Below are 20,236 nucleotides of genomic sequence, written 5' to 3'. Positions count from 1 at the left end.
GTCTCGCAGGGGTGGAGAAGTGGGGAGTGGGACAGGGCTAGTGCAGTGTGTAAAGGCACTTGTTAAGTAAAGGATGACTTAAGTTTGGTCCCTAGAACTAACATGAAGTGAGCCAACTCCTGCAAGTTGTTCCCTGCACATAGGGATGCATGTACACATGTAACAAACTATTTTAAACTGAAAAAAAAATTTTAAATTGACACCAGATGTGGTGGTGTATACCTTTGATCCCAGGCCTTGGGGAATAAAGGCAGACAGATCTCTTGAGTTCAAGGATAGCTTAGTCTACATAGTAAGTTCCAGACCACCTAGGGCTACATAAAGAGATATTTTCTCAAAACAAAAACCAGAAAATGTAATAAGGTTGTGGTACTCATTATCAATAATAAACTGAAGCATTTCTCTTGCTTCTGTCTTTTTTGCTTTCACCTCAAAGGAATAGGATTAATTTTGTGAATTCAGATCATACTCTCTAAACACTTACTGTAGAAGCATTAAGAAATACTGCTAGGGGATAGAGCAATGGCTTAGCAGTTAAGAGCACTGTTCTTCCAGAGGCCTGGGGTTAAATCCCATGGGAGCTAACAAGCATCTTAACTCTAGTTCCAGGGAAATCTGAAGCCCTCAGATTGGCTTCTTTGAGCACTGCACACTTGATGCTGACACATGCAGGCAAAACACCTATATACATAAAAATAAATGTCCAAAGAGAGAAAGGAGTGGGGGGAATGTGGCCAACCACCAGGGATTGAGACTATAACTCCTTGCTAGAGATGCCTTTTATTTTTTATTTTATTTTATTTTTAGATTGGGTTTCTGTGCAGCCCTCACTGTCCTGGAACTTGCTTTGTAGATCAGGCTAGCTGCAAACGAGATCTGCCTGCCTCTGCCTCCTGAGGGCTGGAACTAAAGGCAGGCACCACTACATGCGGCAAGATGGGTGATGTTTTGTTTTTCAGATTTGTTTTATGATAGCTATGATGAACCACTATTATGTGGGTACTAGAAACCAAACAAACCCATGTCTCCCGCAAGGCACAGCTTGGAGCCATCTGACATACTTGCTATTTTTTTGTACAATAATTTTGCACATGAACATTACATTATCAAAGCTAGCTATGAGGTGTACTTAGGCAAATTGTTAATTATTAATACAAGAAAGTATTTCCACTATTTTTATGTGAAGCTAGATTCCACATAGCTTGTTGCATGAATATTTTTAAAAGCAAAAAATTCAAGTATATTAAAAAATAACAAGGATCTGTAACATTTAATATATAAAGTGACCACTAAAATCTGTTATATATTTAAATAGCTCCAATCTCAGGAGAAAGTTTTATAACTGTCATTTTTCATACAAAAGTAGTTTATTAAATATGATAACATGAACATCTAACATGTTAATGAATATTGTACATCTGTTATGTATACTATAGTAAATATACTAAATTTTTTCTCTCAGGTAATAAAAAAAAATCACTTCTATTTTATGTTCATTCAAATTTGCATTTAATTTCTATTTACATTCATTCAATCTGAAATCAAATATCTTAACACAGTAAACTAAATACAAAATGAAAAGCAGAAAAGGTGTTGCCCTCATAGAACTCCTAATAAGGCAGCTGAAGAACTTATTTAATAGATGCAAAGCCAACTTGGGGTAGAAGAAAACATAGTTTAAAGAGCAAACACTGTCAGAAACCCGTCTTGTAGACGCTCCGGAGAATCCAGGGAAATGATACTTGTGCTATAGTGTTGCGTCACATGAGAAACGTACTATATTGTTCAGCAAAAACCCATAGGCCCTGTGTGACAAATATTGTCACAACTGTTTGTCCAGCTAGCTAATATCTGCTCCTGGGATGAAACCATAGATGTTTGGATACTGACACCTTTTGGGATACTAACCATTTTCATTTTCAAAGCCTCAAAATCCATTCCTCATAAATTCAACATTTCTCATGAGAATAATCTGAGATCTAGCCCTTATAAGCTAGGAAATATACAACTAACTGAATATTTTTAAAATGGTTCTGTATAATGTAAGATGTTCAAGGCTCAAGATATTAATGCTAAAATACATTGTCTATAGTTGTCATCTGTAGTACAGGATGTTGAATTTATGGAGTCTCACACATGCATCCTCTCCTCAATCTGAAACTATCTCTAAAACTGGAGAAAAAACATTCTTTAAGAGCATACAAGGGGAAGAAATAACATAATTTTCCTAATGGTCTGGTTCAAGTTCAATAATTAATACATTGTTAATCACAGCTGGTTAATAAATCCCAGTTTAGTTATTCTGTAACATTACAAACCTTATAAAACAAATTTAGTAAATTTCAGTTCAGTGAGTACATATTAAAAAACAGCATGTAGAAAATAAAAAATATCCTGTAATAGCTGATCTTAAAATAATCAAGTAATGAAAGAAAAAGGACTTGATCTTTTTTTATAACTTACCTGGTACAAGCATTAATACTTCTCTTAGAAACTCAAACTAGTATTGATATACACTTTAAATTATGCTTCAGTTTTTACAAATAAATACAGAGTAGGCCATATTGCATAGGCATGTGCTTTCTGTCTGTGACACTCATGTGACACCTGACATGTTTTCACAGTCATAGTAGGGATATCCATTTATGAAAGTTTCTCAATAAACTTGCCACAGCATGATCAATTTCACTTAATGTTGTGATAGAAAAAGCTATATATTGGTGTAGATGGAAGTCAATGGAAGGTGTACAATTAATGTGCCTTACACAAAAATGTTGCAGTATTTGCCACTATTGCTGGCAGTAATTATATGAACAGTTTAACAGTTTATGGGGTGGTCACAGTGCACATATTACTAGCAACTAGAGCTAAAGAGGAGTCATTTAGTGTAAAGTTTTATTGGAATTTGGCCAGGCAGTCAGTGCTACAGTTAGTTACACATTTAGAAACAGAGTAGCACAAGCCGTCTGCAATAGGAAATGACTCCTATATGCATGGCCATAGGCTTTTTGTTTTTTTTTTTTTTTTGGGGGGGGGGGTGTTCTATTTTTTAAGATACCACAAACTCTCAAGGAATGAAAAACATTCTTAATCATTACTGCAGCAACTAATTTACTGCTACAATTATGAAGCCCTCAAAATGCTGCTACAGTCAGAGAATCAGGAGTAATCATTTGAATAATAAAAAAAATTTCTCTGTCCAAAGATGGACATTTACTGACACAATTGAAGGGTAGTATTTCCAATCATCTGTCATGGCTTGTCATGTTTTTTTTTTTTGTTTGTTTGTTTTTTTAAAGATGTTTATGTATGTGGATGGTTTGTCTGCAAGTGTGCATACGCGAGATCATCTGAAACAAGGAGACTATAGTTTACAGATGTAAGCTACCATGTGGGTGCTGTGAATTGAACTCAGGACCTCTGAGAAAGTAGCCAGAGTTCTTAACTGCTGAGTTATCTCTCCAGCCCCTCAAGGTTCTGTTTTTGCTCAGTTTTAATTTCTTCCCATCTCACTTCAATTACAATTTGAATAAGCAAGGTCTGGGTCAATCCTGACTAGTTCTGACATGCATAAAGAATTTTATGGCTTGGATCCTATGAGGAACACAGCAAGAGCATATGCATAAAGAAACCCAAGGGCTGTGACTATTATTACCAAGTGAGTTGTTCGGACTGAAGACATAAAAGACCAACAAAGTGGCATGACAGGACTCACTGTGTGACCATCTACCTAGACCAGTATGCGCTGAAGTATATTTTATAAAGCTCTGCAGATATTAAACCCTTTCACCAGCTAGTCATGGAAATGCTCCTTAAGGCAGGAAGTATTTAAGAAAGGTAAAGTATTTTTATTCTTTGTACCTGTAAATCACTTATGTTGACTTTGTTACAATTTCAAAAACAGTGTCTTGTTAACAGGTTTCCTAAATTAGGCCACTAGGTTTTCTTTATTCGCTATGGAAGACATTCATCAAAAGGCCATCAAATATTTTTATAATTAAAAAATGTAGCCCCAATACAGGAGGGAAAAAACACCATTCTTTCGTTTTTAGACTCTCAAGAAAGAAAATTGTTAAGGTAAACAGCAAAACAGTACGAAGTAAAACTGAAACCATACCAATATGCTGTAAAGAGATAGAGGGGCCCATGGCGACCCCTCCTCCCTGCAGGCCCATCTCCCCTGCTTAATGCCCTCATTATGCACTTTTGCCTGACTCTTCCAGCCTCTACTCCGCCACGGGCTTGACTCACATACTGGTATAAGAACAGGTGGTGATATTTTTTTCCAGTGTAGTGCAGGCCCAGGACAAGGATGCAATATAGATCAAACAACTTCTGCCTGTCCCAAGGTGTGCCTGCAGTTACACCTAACACACAGCAGTACTGCAAGTAAAAATGATTAAACAGACTTTTCCCCTAGTATTACAGACAAGTATTGCAGCTAGATTACTAAAAGAAAAAAATAAAAAACACCCCAGGTCCACCCCAAGCCCTCAAACAAGCCACAGCTGTGGTTAACAATGATTCATTTGCATTTTATTTCATCAAGATAAGAACAGAAGCTGGCTTTCTTCACACCAACCAATAACTTCGCATTTTAAAGTTTGGGATGTTTTTCATAATGAGCTGAATCAAAAATCTATTTGAAAAATATATATTTATATAAAAAAAAGATTCAGGTTGTTTGCACGTAAAACATCAATCGATAAGTTTCTTTTGTCTTTGATTCCGTGTTGCTGGAAAACGTTTGACAAAGCTTGCATGCTAATTTGTCCTTAGTTGCAAGTATTACAGGCAATCTCGTACTCTGCCTATGAGAATAACCCTTATTTGACATCATCAGACTTCAACGGTGATTCAGAAGCAACAACCTACCCTTAATACTGTCAGTCTGCAGCCATCAGCATGAGAACCCTCGTGAACGCTGAGATGTTGCTAGGATAGAAACCAGTCAGCTGATGTGTCTGTGGGTTCCACAATACTATTTTGCTTGAGTTTTTCTATGGGTTTTTTTTTTTTTTTGCACCATTGATTGATTTTTTAAAAATCCATGTTTATTTTTCCTCCATTGAAAGCATTCCAAGTAATGACACTGACTCTTTGAGACTGCCATTTTGATTCTTGTCTTTATCTCGAAGGATGCTCACACGTGCCCTTCCTTTGTTTCCTTTTTTGCATTTGCATTAATAAAAGCATTGTTTCATCATAGATTCATCCGCAGGTGCTCTGGCCGTTTGGAGATCATAGGAAACGCTTGTTTTTTGTATGGCCCAGAGTTGGGCTGTCGGATTGGAAGTGGCGCTGATGCCTCTCCGCTCACTGTCACGTCCATCTGCTCTATTCCACTTGCTTCCATTGGGTATTCCACAGGGGTCTGAGGGTTTGCTGTGCTGGCTGAAGCACCTCGTCCCCAGAAATCCCCAGGAGAGAATTTGACTGGGCTTTAAGACAAGGAAGAGCTATCATTCATTTGTCTCAACAATCATCTTAACAAGAAATACTCATGTTTAAAGGGAAGGGCGATATGACCTTATTTATCTAATTTTATTTTCATGTGGACTGTCCCAAAGGCAAAGCTTCAACCATCTTTCCCCTAGATTAATAACTAGTGTGTCCAAACTGGCCTCTTTACCTCTCTACACTTGACCCTCAAAGCCCTTAATGACTTACTGCTAAGTCATTTTACTCTACCACTTAAAAATGACTTCCTGTTGCGCTTAAAATACTTTCCCAATTTGCTGGCCATTTTCCTTATTTACCACATTCCAGGAACTCTGGTTTCTTATTTCCAAAAAGCATGTTCCCCTCCCCAGGGGCACTGTCCTGGCTGCTGTTCTGCCTGCAATACTTTGTATTCTTCTCTCTCTCTCTCTCTCTCTCTCTCTCTCTCTCTCTCTCTCTCTCTCTCTCTCTCTCTCTCTCTCTTGCATATCTAGCTTTTTCCTTATTCTTAGAAGTTACTTCACCTGGGAGGCCATGTTGCCCATAGGTAATGAAACCTCCTCATTTTTTTTTTCTGCTTTCTACGACTATCTTTTTTAAAAACTGAGTGTATAATGTGAGCAGGCACACGTGGCGTAACTCAGTAGGTACACAGATTTGTGTATATTTATATCAGGAAGGAACAATTCTGTATTATATGTATTATGCATATATTATGCAACATATATAAAATGTTGATAAATAGCCTGGAAAGATGGCTCAGCAGTTAAGAGCACTGACTGCTCTTCCAGAAGTCTTGAGTTCAATTCCCAGCAACCACATGGTGGCTCACAACCATCTGTAATGGGATCCAACGCCCTCTAGTGTATTTGAAGACAGCTATAGTGTACTCATATACATAAAATAAATCTTTAAAAAATGTTGATAAATGCATAAAGAGTACACTTGGTGCAAGTAGATGTTATGCCTGTATTAGGCAGATATGACAGACCTTTTGTGTAACTTACATGCATTTCTTAATCTATATTCTTCTAGGCTTAAAAAAAAAAATGTTTTCCTTGCAAGTACAAGCACCTGAACTCAATACCCACAACCCACGTTAAGAAAAACAAGTGGGTACTTTGGCACATGGGTGTAACCCAGCACCGAGGAGGAGACAATCAAGTGTCTTGGCCCTCCCTAGCCAGCCAGCCTAGCATCTGAGCCAAGTTCCAGGCCAATGAGAGAGATGGAGATCACTTGAAGAACAACAACACCCAAGTCTGTTGTCTACATGTACCTGTTCCTGCATACACATGAACACGCATATAAGAACATGAACAGCAAAAAAAAAGAATAAAGAGCCTGAAATACCTGACAGGCGTTCGTGGGCTACCAATAAATCTTCGAGGCGATCGGATTTTTGGTTCAAAAGAAAACTTTTCTTTCACACTTTCAAGTACAGATGGAGCCACATATGTAAAACCCTGAAAAACAGCACAGTACATTACAGGATGATGTTTGGTCACACACATCAAGAAAATGTTTTTTTATTCTGAGACACCAACACTATGATGTACAACTAGAATCACAAATGTGTATTCCTCCATATTCTCTCTTTTTCTGAGACAGGGTTTCTAAACTATGTATAGCTTTAGCTGACCTAGAACTTAGTTTGTTTACCAGATCAGGCTTGAGCACAGAGATCTGCCTGCTTCTGTCTCCCCAAGAGCTAGGATTAAAGGTAAGCACCACCACAGCTGGCATTTTTATACATTATTTTTAAAGCCTGATATACTAATTAACAAAATTTTACCCCATTGTTATATAAACTGCAGGAAATGTAGCTTGAACATTAAAATATTGACTATAAAGATAAACAAATTGGTGCATTGCCAGCTACCCATTGCTTATATAGATATGTTATACACACTCATATACTTATACACACATATATATGTATTTATAGAATCAGCTAAATATTCCAAAGTAGTTGCTCATAACTAAGCCAAAATTAGAGTTACTTAGCATGTGCGACCTTTTCACTGTCACACCAATAACAGTATAAATTAAATTTTTAGTACTTTATTTTTAATTTTGTATATGCATGCACATCTGTTTGTAGGTATGTGCATGAGTGCAGATGCCTGAGCCTTTGAAGCTGTATTACATGCAATTTTGAGGTACCTAACATAGTTGCAGAGAGCTAAATCCAGGTTCCTCTACAAAAGTGCAACACAATATTAATCACTGAGCCATATTTGGTTTGGTTTGGTTTTGGTGGTTTGGTGACCAAGTGCCACCATAATGAAAATTCCACTGTGCAGTGCACAAATGCTGTTTTAGTTTTGACTGTATTTTGCCCCCGCCTCGCCTCAGCCACTGATCCCTTTACATTACCAACTGAGTGAGCATAACCATCACAGTAGCCGGCTGGAGAGATGGCTCAGTGGTTAAGAGCACTGAATGCTCTCCCGAAGGTCCTGTGTTCAATTCCTAGCAACCACATGGTGGCTTACAACCATCCGTAATGAGATCTGACGCCCTCTTCAGGTGTGTCTGAAGACAGCTACAGTGCACTTAGATATAATAAAAAAAATCTTTAGGTTGGAGTGAGTAGGACCTACTGGAGTGAGCAGAGGACCTGAATTCAAATTCCCAGCAACCACATGATGGCTCATAACCATCAGTACAGCTACAGTGTACTCATACACATACATTAAATCTTTAAAAAGCATCACAGTAGCATCACAGTCCATAAGACTCTGGGTGGAGCCCAAAAGGAAGGTGCAGCTCTACATTGTACACTGTGGTTTCAGAGGCCATTTCTCTGTATGTTCTGGAGGCTAAAGAGAAACTTGTATTTTATTTAATTTTTTAATATTCCATTAATTTTTAATGAGATATTATCACAGGAGAGTAAATATTTTTTAAACTTAAGGTTAATAAAACTGAAATATACAGGTAAGTAGGATCTTAGTTTAGTTATTTTTGACTATTCTGGAGACCAAATTCTAGGCCACAGTTAGGTTAAGTATATGCTCTCAACTGAGCTATTCCCCTCGCTATTCTTAATTTCTAAAGAGACTTGGGGCTAGAAATACAGCACACAGACACTTCTTCAATGAAAACAAATGCATTTATTATCAAAGATGAATAGATATTTCTGCTATCAAATATTAACATTATAAAGGTCCTGCAGAATTAGGTTGACAGTAACCATAGTAGTGAGAGTTTTGGTTTCTTTGAAAACCCAATTATGTTGTGTGAATGTTTTTGTTTTAATCCCAGGTGTAGAGCTGCTTCTGTCTGTCTAAAGACGTTAACTATAACTGTCTCTTGCTCTAAGAGGGCATGATTTTTGCCAACTGCAGATGGTTTAATTCTGGGGACTCTGGAGAGGGTATAAATTGAGAACCCTGAGAAGGCCTGAGGCAGCTGCTGCCACTGGTCCCTGCTGTGCATTTGCTGTTTTGCTGGATTGCTGTTTGGAGAGACTGGACTTGCACCTAGGAACCTGACACCCCTAATCAGCAGGAAGCAGTCTAAAGAGGTCTATGCTCCCTTTCCCTTTCTAGCCTTCTTTCTCTCCTACCTAGTGTTTGGGGTTGGAAGGGAGGTAGAAGCCTAAAATCCAAATAAAAGAGCTACACAATAATGTACATGACTATTATTATTACTATTATTACTATTACTATTATTATTATTATTACCCTGGATCTCGCTCTGTAGGTCAGGCTGGTCTCAAACTCAGAGATTTGACTGCCTCTGCCTCCCAAGTGCTGGTATAAAAGGTGTGCATCACCACTGCCTGGTCATAGTAGCCATACCTTACGATGACTATCTGGGAATAAAATAGTTCTATTCTGGCTGGGTTTTGTTTGTGATGCTGATCCACACATCACTTAAGTCACTATTACTCAACCAAAAATGAATCACTCCAAAGATTCAAACATTCTCTTTGTAATTTCTCAAACAGAATGTTAAGATTATGAAAATCAATTTGTAGGTACCAGTAAGTTATCAAGGAAATGGCTTAAAAGCAAAGTTATTCAGGCTTCCCACATAAAGTTCTCACTGCATCTTTCTGAAGTTTCCTATGGCTGCATGGAGACTTAAATTCTTTCACTTACCAGAAAGACCTGGTTGGCACTTTCACTGAGAGTTGAGTCATCGGGGCTGTCAACAGGTGTCTGACGTGTAAACTTTGAATCAAACTGACTCACATCCTCTTCAGATTGCTTCATAAAAACAATGGTTAGAAAATGGTGAACAGTCTATATTATTCCTACCAATCAAAGGTGCCACAAGCCCTATATTCTTTGCACAGGGTTTAACTATAATAAAACATGAAAATAATTTCAGCAGCCACAGAAAAAGAAAAAAAATGCTAACTCAACCAAACATGAATCACTCCAAAGATTCAAACATTCTCTCTGTAATTTCTCAAACAGAATGTTAAGATTATGAAAATCAATTTGTAGGTACCAGTAAGTTATCAAGGAAATGGCTTAAAAGCAAAATCATTCAGGCTTTAATGTCCATGGTACATTTACATTATTGTCTTTTTTAAAGTTTTAACATTTATTTTATGTGCAGCTGTTTTGATTACATGTATTTCCATGCACCATATGTGTGCCTGGTACCCACAGAGGCCAGAAGATGTTGGATCCCATAGAACTGCAGTTACAGATGGTTGTGAGTCAACATGTGGGTACTGGGGATCTCTCTAGCCCCATGGCATCGTTGTTTTGTATATGTATAGTGCTTGGGTTCAAACCCAAGGCTTCACACTTGCTAGGCAAGCAAATGTTCTACCAGGGCCTATGCCTTCAAATTTTATATATGAATTAACATAGATTTCAGTAGATAATTATCATCCTTCTTAAAACTGAGTATCAGTTTCCCCTCATAACCCTTTAATGAATCTAGTCGCTCAATAAATTCCTAGAGATAATGTGCTCAGTGGCCACTGTATATCTATGGTAAGTCTGGGTAAGGATAACTATGGAAGAAGAGGTCAAATGAGGCACAGAAGATGACAGAGTTAGCCACCAGGATGTAAACTTTGTTTACACTCAGTGTAAAGCACTTGTCTGGGCATGTGCAATCTCCTGGTAAAAACACACCAACACCAAATTCTCCCTGTCCTGAGAGTCTTTTTGTGGATTACTTCATGTTTATAGTTTTAAAGTACTGTTTGCTCAGAGTACATTTTCTTGTTAAATAGTATCATCTAAGTTTTACCTGCCAGATTCCTTTAATTTCTTCCCTTTCATGATGTGTCTAGTCTGAACCAAATAGAGGAAATAAATATCAATTAAAAAATATGACCTATGCTGAACACGATGATACATGCCTATAACCCCTGCACTTAGGTGGTAGAGGCAAGACGACCAAGGCTATTCTTGGCTAAACTGTGAGCTTAAGGACCAGCCTGTGCTCTGTTTGTGTTGTGTGTGTGTGTGTGTGTCTGTGAATATGTGTGGGGGTGGAGTGGGGGGAGAGGGAAGAAGAGGAGAAAGAAAAAAGTTAAGAGGAAGAAAAAAGAAAAAAATCAGAAAAATATTGCTAGAACAGATTGAAATATTAAGACTGAGTTCATAATAACACTAAAAAATTGTATAATTCAGGCTGGAGAGATGATTCAGAGGTTGAGAGCACTTTCTGCTTTTCCAGAGGTCCTGAGTTCAATTCCCAGCAACCACATGGTAACTCATAACCACCTATAATGAGATCGTGTGTCCTCTTGTGGTCTGCAGGTATACACACAAAACACTATATACACAATAAAGAAATAGTTCTTTTTAAAATTCTTTTAATCCATTATTTAATTTTAGAAGATACTAAGGAACTATTTCATTATTTTTAAAGAATATTAAAATTCAAACATTTAGCCTACATTCCTGGTAGCAACTACACATTGGGTAACCAAACAACTGACACAATGGGAATAAGATGAACAAAAGTTAAATTGTAAGGAATGCAGGAATGGAAAACTGGATCAGTCATTAAGAGCACTTGCTACTCTTCCAAAAGACTTGGGTCAAGTTCCCAGCATCCACGTGGTGGCTCATAACCATTCATAACTCCAATTCCAGGGGATCTGATGCCCTCTACTGACCTTCACAAGTACGAGGGGTGTGTGTGTGTGTGTGTACGCGTATCATATATATGCAGTAAAATACTCATAACACATAAAATAAAATTAAAAAAACCCACTTTTTTTAATCTGAGGAGTTCTACAGAACAGATGGACCAGAAGATATGAGGGAATATCTGAATATAGTAAGAGCGCACCTAAACTATGCATAAACTATGACTTCTTATTGAAAATAATAAACAAAAAGGGAAATCAAAATAAGCTGGTCAACCATATAACTGTGATGTATTGCACTTATGTTTAAAAAAAGATGACCTGGAGGGCTGGAGAGATGGCTCAGCGGTTTAGAGCACTGATTGCTCTTCCAGAGGTCCTGAGTTCAATTCCCAACAACCACATGGTGGCTCACAACCATCTGGAATGGGCATCCGATGCCCTCTTCTGGTGTGTCTGAAAGCAGCAACAGAATACCCACATACATGAAATAAATCTTAAAAAAAAAAATGACCTGATCATTTCTGAAGTCAGGAAGTAGGTATCTGAGCTAATTATCCTCCCTATACCTGTATGCAGACATCTGAAGGTTTACATAAATTTCTGTATTTTCTGTATACTATGTGTATGTCCTAATGCCCTTGGAGGTCAGAAGGTGTTAGATTCCCTAGAAGTGTAGTTAAGAACCACTGTGAGCTACCATGTGGGTACAGGAGATAAAACTTGGGTCTTCTGCATGAACAAGTGCTCTTAAGTCATCTCTCCAGCCCTGTGTATGTTGACCTTATGTCCTGTGATAAAATAATCAGCCAGTGTTGGTTGGACTATGCTTGCTCCAGGGAGTGGCACTATTAGATGTGGCCTTGTTGGAGGAAATATGTCACTGAGGGGGTAGGAAATGAGATTCTCCTCCTAGCTGCCTGGAAAATAGGCTCCTTCAAGATGTAGGATTCTTAGTTCTTCCAGCACCCTATCTGCCTGTAGGCTGCCATGCTTTCCACCATAAATGATAATGAACTAAACCTCTGAAACTATAAGTCAGCCCCAATTAAATGTTTTCCTTTATAAGAACTGCCTTGGTTATGGTGTCTGTTCACAGCAGTGGAAATCCCAAATAAGATAGAAATTGGTACCAGCAGTGGAATATTGCTATGATTAGCCTGACCATGGTTTTGTTTGGAGGAATATGGGTTTTGGAATTTTGGATCTGGAAAGCAGTGAAATGCTTTAAACAGGTCTTTTTTTTTTTTTTTTTTTTTTTTTTTTCCTTTTTTGGTTTTTTTCCAGACAGGGTTTCTCTGTATAGCCCTGGCTGTCCTGGAATTCACTCTGTAGTCCAGGCTGGCCTCGAACTCGGAAATCCGCCTGCCTCTGATTCCCAGAGTGCTGGGATTACAGGCGTGCACTACCACCGCCTGGCTTAAATAGGTCTTAATAGGTTATCCTAGTAGGAATATGGAAGACAGTAGTGCCAAGGGTGATTTGACCTTTGGGTCTTGGCTCAAAATTTTTCAGAGAAGAATTTTAATATGTTGCCTAGAGACTGTTCTTATAATATTTTGGTCAAGAATGTGGCTACTTTTTGCCCTTGTCAGAAGAATCTGGCTGAGGGTAAGGTGAAGAGATTTAGATTAATTGTACTGACAAAGGAGGTCTTAAAACAGCCAGGTTTAGACTCTGTGTGGCTCAGAGTTTTGACCAAGCATAGCAAGCTCAGAAAGGAAAATATAAAATGCATGTTTCACAGAATGAAGGGGCACAGGAAGTGGAATGGGGCTAAATCCTATGTTCAGGGATATTAAAGGAATTAAGGAAGTGGTGGTCTGGGGCTAGATCCCACCCAGCTAGACTTAGGCATTTGCAGTTGTATGGGAGGGAGGGTTCTATCATGTTAGGCACTATTACGACCTGGTTGTTGTTTTCACTTGGACATAAGGAGATATGATTATGTGTCACATTGACAAGGTATGGACTGTGATAAGTATTCTTGATATCAACTTGACTAAGATCTATAATGAAAAAGCTTAGGTCCAGGAGACAGAGTCAAATAGATCTCTGACTTCAAGACCAGCCTGGAACAGATCAAGTTCAACAAGAGAAAAGCTTAGGTCCAGGCATGGTGTTACACACCTTTAATCCCAGAACTCAGGAGACAGAGACATACAGATCTCTGAGTTCAAAGTCAGTCTACAGAGCAAGTTCTAAGACAGCCAAACTTAAGCAGTGAAGGGGGTGGAAAACGCAGAGCTATTGATAATATAAAACAAAGGGCCATGTGCCAGCCACACAAGGCAGCAGGATTCAGCAGTTTCAGCCACTCTTTAGAGTCAAGAGTTACTGATACAACTGGAGCTAAGAAATTAGCCATGATTAAGGAGAACAGCATCACTGAGGTGAAATCTTTTGGGAAGTGTTTTCTGAGAGCACAAAGAAGCTATGTTCCAAAGATAACCAAGGTTGTACCTTGTGCTGCAGCTGGACTTGGTAATGTGTACTGGTTTTGAAGGCATGAAGGGGTCATGGAGAGAAGCTGAGGAGGCCTGGCACTGTGAGAGGCCAGGGAAGGCTGTTGTTGAAGGTACAGCCTCAGTTGCAGTTGATAACCCAGGACTGAAAGGGTCATACAAAGAAGTTGAGTGTTGGCATCATAAAAGGAGCCTATAAGAAACTATTGGTGGGGCTGGCGAGATGGCTCAGTGGTTAAAAGCACTGACTGCTCTTCCAAAGGCCCTAAGTTCAAATCCCAGCAACCATATGTGGCTTACAACCATCTCATACGAGATCTGACTGCCTCTTCTGGAGTGTCTGAAGACAGCTACAGTGTACTTACATATAATAAATAAATACATCTTAAAATAAATTATTTGAGAAAAAAAAAAAAGAAGCTATTGGTGAACCCTAGTTTCAGTGAAAAGCCCCAGCATGTTAGAGATGCCAGTACTATGAGGTGATGACCAAGAACAGCAGCAGCAACGGATTGGAGTCAACCAGAGCCTGGAATGCTACAGAGGGCAGAGCTTGGAGAAGCCTGGACGATCAGGGTAGATCCCAGACATTGTAAATGCAGCCTAGGATACCCCAAGATGGTTACTGCTGCCAGAGTCATGGGATACCTGCTGAAGAAAGCTGCTAACAGAGGGCGGGACCAGCCCAAGATAAAGGAGTTGTTACAGTCAACAAAGCTGAAGGAAGTTGTCAATATGAAGACTGCTTTGTCATTAGACATGGAGGTGAAGTTTGCCCAGCTGGTTTGCTGTCTTGCTTTAGAATGCTAATGTATATTCTGTGATGTTGGAAGTCTGTGTCTGCTTTTTATTTTGATTTTATAGGGGATTATGCATTAACTTTTGATTTTATGCTATGGCTATGTATGGCCCTCACAGACTAATGTGTTTGAATACGCCTATGGGGGTTAGGGAGTGGGATATGGTGGTTTGAGTAAGCCTGGCCCAGGGAGTGGCACTATTAGGAGGTGTGGCCTTATTAGGAGGAAATGTGTCACTATGGGAGTGGGAAATGAGATCCTTTTCCTCCTAGCTTCTTGGAAGATAGTCTCCCGCTGACTGCCTTTGGATCTCTCAGCTCCTGCAGCACCACACCTGCCTGCACGCTGCCATGCTTCCTGCCAAGATGACAATGCTTGAAAGTTCTGAAACTGTAAGCCAGCTCCAATGAAATGTTTTTCTTTATAAGAACTGCCTTGGTTATGGTGTCTCTTCAAAGCAATGGAAACCCTAACTAAGGTTTTAGCCCCATTCTCCTCTTCCTTCAGGTACATCCCCCAAAATAGAGAAAGCGTATTTTCTCAGGTTCTGAGGTAAAAGACAGAAGTTAAATAAGCATTATTTTACCCATAAGCATTTTTATAGACTAAACTATGTTCCCTTGACCTCATATTCATATGTTGACATTCAAACTCCTGGTTCCTAGAAAGTGATCTTATTTGAAAAGGGTCACTGCAGGTGTCATTAATAAAGACACTATCATACAGGAACACACCACTACACCTGCTTTCTCTGATTTTTCTTATTTCAAAGAATTACCATGACTGAGGTGTCAGTGTAGACAGAGCCCCTGGCTGGCATGTGTGAGGTCCCAGGTTCAGACCCCAGTACTCGAAATGACAGTTATGGACCCCTCACATTACATGCTTCCATACACATACCAATAGAGGCTTAAAGGGAGGCTCCACCTTCCGAGCCAGAAGTTCTTCCCAGTTAATGTGTCTGAAAAATGGATGAGCCTAGGAAAAAGTAAAGGGGATGACTGAAATGATAAACCATCTTCCTAAAGTTATAAATCACAAAATAAACTAAATGCATGTTGAGTATCCAATATAACCATCAAAATAAGCAACATTAGCATATCCTCCCCTAAAGCAGACATCTCAGTTCCTACCTGGACTTCTCCAGCATCCCCAGGGCCAGCTCCAAGGCGAGAAGCAGCGTTTCTTTTCAGCAGCTTTAGGGAGGAAAAGAAGCACTGATGAAAATCTGTAACTAATCAAACTGATTTTCCCCTTTGTAGAATGTTGTCCCTATAAGTGCACCAGGAATATGATTTATTAATACCAGATAATGTTTGAGAACAAAAGAAAAAAGCCTTTTAAATATGTACTTTACTTTAAAAAATTGCAAGTCTTTTCTGTTTAGTATCTATATATGACTCTAAACAAAATATGAGTTAAATTCTTAGATGGGGAAGGGCTTATGAGGTCCCACCTTTAGTGAAGGAGCTACTAGCTATTGAGGAAGGACAGTAATTTTTCTTTGGGGCATGACCACTCATCTACTGCCCATGCTCAAGGATACAACTCCACATCCAAAGTTATGCAGGCAACACTAACTGGACTGTGTAGGTTATTTAAAAAAATAAAAAAATAAAAAAAAAAAAAGGAAAGCACAAAGATGGGAGGTGGAGGTGTTGGAGACTTTACAAAGGTTGAAGCAAAAGGGTGGGGATGAAACTATGCACACACATATAGTTCTCAAAGAATTGTATAAAACTTTATGAACCAGATATAGTGGTGCACACCTTTAACCTGAGGACTCAAGAGGCAGAAACAGGCAGATCTCTATGAGTTTGAGTCTAGCCTGTTCTACATAGTGAGACATAGGGAGTCGAAAACAAAAAACCAAACAACAAGGGTGTGTGTGTGTGTGTGTGTGAGAGAGAGAGACACACACACACACACACACACACACACACACATACATACACGGAGGGAGGGAGGGAGGGAGGGAGGGAGGGAGGGAGGGAGGGCATGTGTTTGTACCAAATTCTATCTCATTAAGCCTTGCTGATGAGGTTGTCATTTAAGAGCCCTACCTTTTTAAGCAGATCTCGAGCTTCTTGTGTGAGGTAGGGAGGCAAATTAAGTTTACATTTAAGGATTTTGTCAATTGTTTTCTTTCTATTCTCCCCAGTGAATGGAGGCTAGGGGTAGAAAACAAAAACAAAAAAATAGCATATAAAACCAAATTTTAATTAAGATTATTATCTAATTCCTGAATTGGATGGTTAGACATTGAAATAAGAAAGCATGTTTAGAAATGGTTAACTCGGAGAGACCTCTGACTTTAAGCGGTAAAGCCAAAGGAGCAATACCTGGAAGTCTGCGTGGTCTGTGAGGCATATCATTTTATGCCCCCATTTCTCTCTCTGTATTTCATTAGATTGCCATGACATAGGTCATTCTTTTTTTTAAATTTTTAATTATGTGTACACATGGTATTGTGGGTTGTGTGTATATGTGTGGGTGCCCACAAAGACCAGAGACATTACATTCCCCTGGAACTACAGTTACAAGAGGCTGTGAGCAACCTGACAAGATGCTAGGAACCGACCTTGGGCAGACTTCACTCTTCAACCACTGAGCAATCTATCCAGCCCTACAAATGTCACTTTAATAAAAAGATCTTTAAAAGTATGGAATCCCTCAAAATCATAAGCTACCACTAATGCTAAACTACTAATAACAACAAATGTTTCATCTTTGAAAATAACTCTACCAGGAACATGGTCTAAAACACAGCAAAGTGCGCTCACTCAATGGCTTAGTAACCACCCAGCACAGAGCATAACACATGCAGGTTTAACGTGCACCTACTGCTCCAGTCAGCATGTCATACATTAATGCTCCCAAACTCCACCAATCCACAGCACGGTTGTGGCCGCTTCTCATCAAGATTTCAGGGGCCCTACAATGAGAAAAGTAACATTCCTTACAATGTGCCCACATTCACATCATCAGAATAAAATTACTAAACTAAGAAAACTAAGAGTAATTTAAACCAGGTAGAAGTTAGATATTACCCCCAAACCAGTTACATTTCTTTTAACATGCAGCTCTCACATGTATTCTATTGTCCCACAAAATGTGTGTGTGACTGTCCCATCATGAATAGATTCTTTGCATAGTCCAAAGTCTGTTAGTTTCACGTGACCTACAATGAAAGATTAAAGCAAAATTATTCTGAAATTTTCAAGTATATGCAGTATTTGAACATAGCACACAGACAATTCTTTCAATTTAGCTTTTCCTTTGTAAAACCTTTCTTGAAGATGCTGAGAACTAGATCTTTGACAATCTGGTTTAAGTAATACATACCCTTAGTAAACATTCTGTATTCAAACAAAACTCATAGCATACTTCAACTGTATTGTTTCTTCACTTTGTACTTAGGAGTTCTTATAACAGTCTCAGAAAGTTACCATATGGCTTGCTATGCCAAATGCTATCAGTTAGCAGAAACAAATTAAATTATTTACTGCCAAAAGCTGCCAATAAAGGAAAAGAACTAAAATTTGCATAGGATAACCATTTCTGTTCCAGAAGGTGGAATTCCACCTTATACAAAGATTATTTCAGATAAGTTTCTCTCAGCTGTCATTTAATTAGTCAGTGGCTCACCAACAGCAAGGACCCTATTACGAAGGTTCCTTTCAGACAAAAGGTAATGGCTCATTTATTCATATTTATTCAACTGTGAACATCTACTACATTCTGATACTAAAGAAGAAACTGGGCTATATTTATTTGTATTTTCTCATTTTTAAGAAATTTATTTTATGTGCATGAGTAATTCTGCCTGCATGAATGTAAGTGCAACATGTGTACTGATACCCTAAGTAAGCCATAGAGGGCTCAGAAACCCTGAACCTGAAGTTACAATGGCTGTGAGCCAGTATGCAGTGCTGGAAACCCAGGTTTCTGCCACTGAGCCAATTCTCCAGCCCCTTAGAACCCTTCTGGAGACTGGATCTGGGCAGGAGACAGAACATGGCCTGGAACTCAATTACCTCAGGCTACTCTTGAATTTGATTCTCTTTATTCAGACTCTACAATGATAGAATTATAGGTTGTGTGCTACTATACCTGGCCATAGCTTTTATTCTCATAGACTCAAATGATATATCCGAAGTTATGGATTTAAAAAGTACTTTTCCTATTCTACCATTCTCTTGTTCTATCCTTTGCCTTAGAACTGAGAATCAGAAGGATTGGGCAGGGGCATAGCTTGGTGGTAGCATGCAAAAAGAACACGAAAAATAACTTTAAAGGAATACCTTAAAATCAACAAAGAATTCAGAATCAGAATGCAGGTTTGAGACAGGAAGGGAGAAAGACATGGTTCCAACAATGCAGTTTGTCAATTCTATCATTTTCTCCATTAAAAAGAGAGTTTTGTTTTTTTATTTCATATGTATGAGGGTTTTGCCTATGCATGCATGCATATATATATATATATATATACACACACACACTACATGTGTGCCTGGTGCCAGCAAACCCTAGTTTCAGATTCCTAGGAACTAAAGTTCCAGATGTTGTAAGATACCTGGAATTAAACACAGGTCCTCTGCATGAGCAGGAGATGTTCTTAACCCTGAGCCATCTCTCCAGCCCCTCACAGACAAATATTTAAAAAGCACCATTTATAACAGTTATAAAGGTCTCACCATTTCTGTGTAAGAGTTTACATTGGTTAACTACCTCATAAATTATCCTATGGAGACCTAAGGATCAGCCAATGCTCACAACCTTGTAGCTGCCTTGGTCTGCTAGTTTGTTCCTTGAGTAAACTGCAAAGTCTTCCCAGTTCAGACTACAGCAGCAGCAATGAGCTGTAGGAGTCTGGAGCTACAGCCAATGCTTGCTTTGCTGTAATGATAGCTAAACAGAATGTTTGTTTCTCTGATTAATCTATGCCTAGGGAATGTTTTGTTTATGGGGGTTGTATCAAATGTGATTCAATTTCAGTCTTTTTCTTCTTCAAATATTAGTTAAAATGTATTATATAAAGTTTTGCTTTTAGCTACATGGTAGTGGTACACATATGTAAGCCCTAACATAGTGGTGGTACACATATGTAAGCCTTACATGGGAGATTTACATGGGAGATTGAGGCAGGAGACCCTAAGTTCAATGCCAGCTGACCGTACAAAAAGACCATATCTAAGAAAACAAACGGGTTTTTTTTTTGTTTTGTTTTGTTTTAAGAATTAATTTATTTTATGAATATGAGTACACTGTCGCTGTCTTCACCAGAAGAGGGCATCAGATCCCATTACAGATGGTTTTGAGCCACCATGTGGTTGCTGGGAATTGAACTCGGGACCTCACGAAGAGCAGACAGTGCCCTTAACCGCTGAGCCATATCTCTCCAGCCCTGGGTTTTGTTTTTTTGCCTCTGTGATTTTGTCATTAAAACACAA

At 38.8% G+C, this 20,236-nt stretch overlaps 1 protein-coding gene across 7 annotated transcripts in view; it reads right to left on the bottom strand.

Annotated features, from left to right (window-relative positions):
• Nucleotides 1–5,005: 5,005 nt before the first annotated feature.
• The window catches only part of Rps6kb1 (ribosomal protein S6 kinase B1), a 42,743-nt gene continuing 27,512 nt past the window's right edge, over nucleotides 5,006–20,236 (bottom strand). For 3 of the 7 annotated variants that reach the window (XM_052196260.1, XM_052196261.1, XM_052196262.1), the window contains 8 exons: nucleotides 17,874–17,964; nucleotides 17,628–17,718; nucleotides 16,847–16,954; nucleotides 15,917–15,979; nucleotides 15,684–15,761; nucleotides 9,555–9,662; nucleotides 6,796–6,908; nucleotides 5,006–5,441 (listed from right to left, as the gene is read on the bottom strand). In XM_052196260.1, the coding sequence (XP_052052220.1) occupies nucleotides 5,204–5,441; nucleotides 6,796–6,908; nucleotides 9,555–9,662; nucleotides 15,684–15,761; nucleotides 15,917–15,979; nucleotides 16,847–16,954; nucleotides 17,628–17,718; nucleotides 17,874–17,964 (890 nt within the window). In that variant the 3' untranslated portion in view covers nucleotides 5,006–5,203. Of the gene's footprint in view, nucleotides 5,460–6,795; nucleotides 6,909–9,554; nucleotides 9,663–15,683; nucleotides 15,762–15,916; nucleotides 15,980–16,846; nucleotides 16,955–17,623; nucleotides 17,719–17,833; nucleotides 17,965–20,236 lie in introns of those variants that run through there. The other 4 variants (XM_052196263.1, XR_007979839.1, XM_052196264.1 and 1 more) reach the window with 4 other exon arrangements.

The sequence above is a fragment of the Apodemus sylvaticus genome, chromosome 10 (genome assembly GCF_947179515.1).
Source record: "Apodemus sylvaticus chromosome 10, mApoSyl1.1, whole genome shotgun sequence".
NCBI classification, from domain to species: Eukaryota; Metazoa; Chordata; class Mammalia; order Rodentia; family Muridae; genus Apodemus; species Apodemus sylvaticus.
This window is presented reverse-complemented; position numbering and strand designations above follow the sequence as displayed.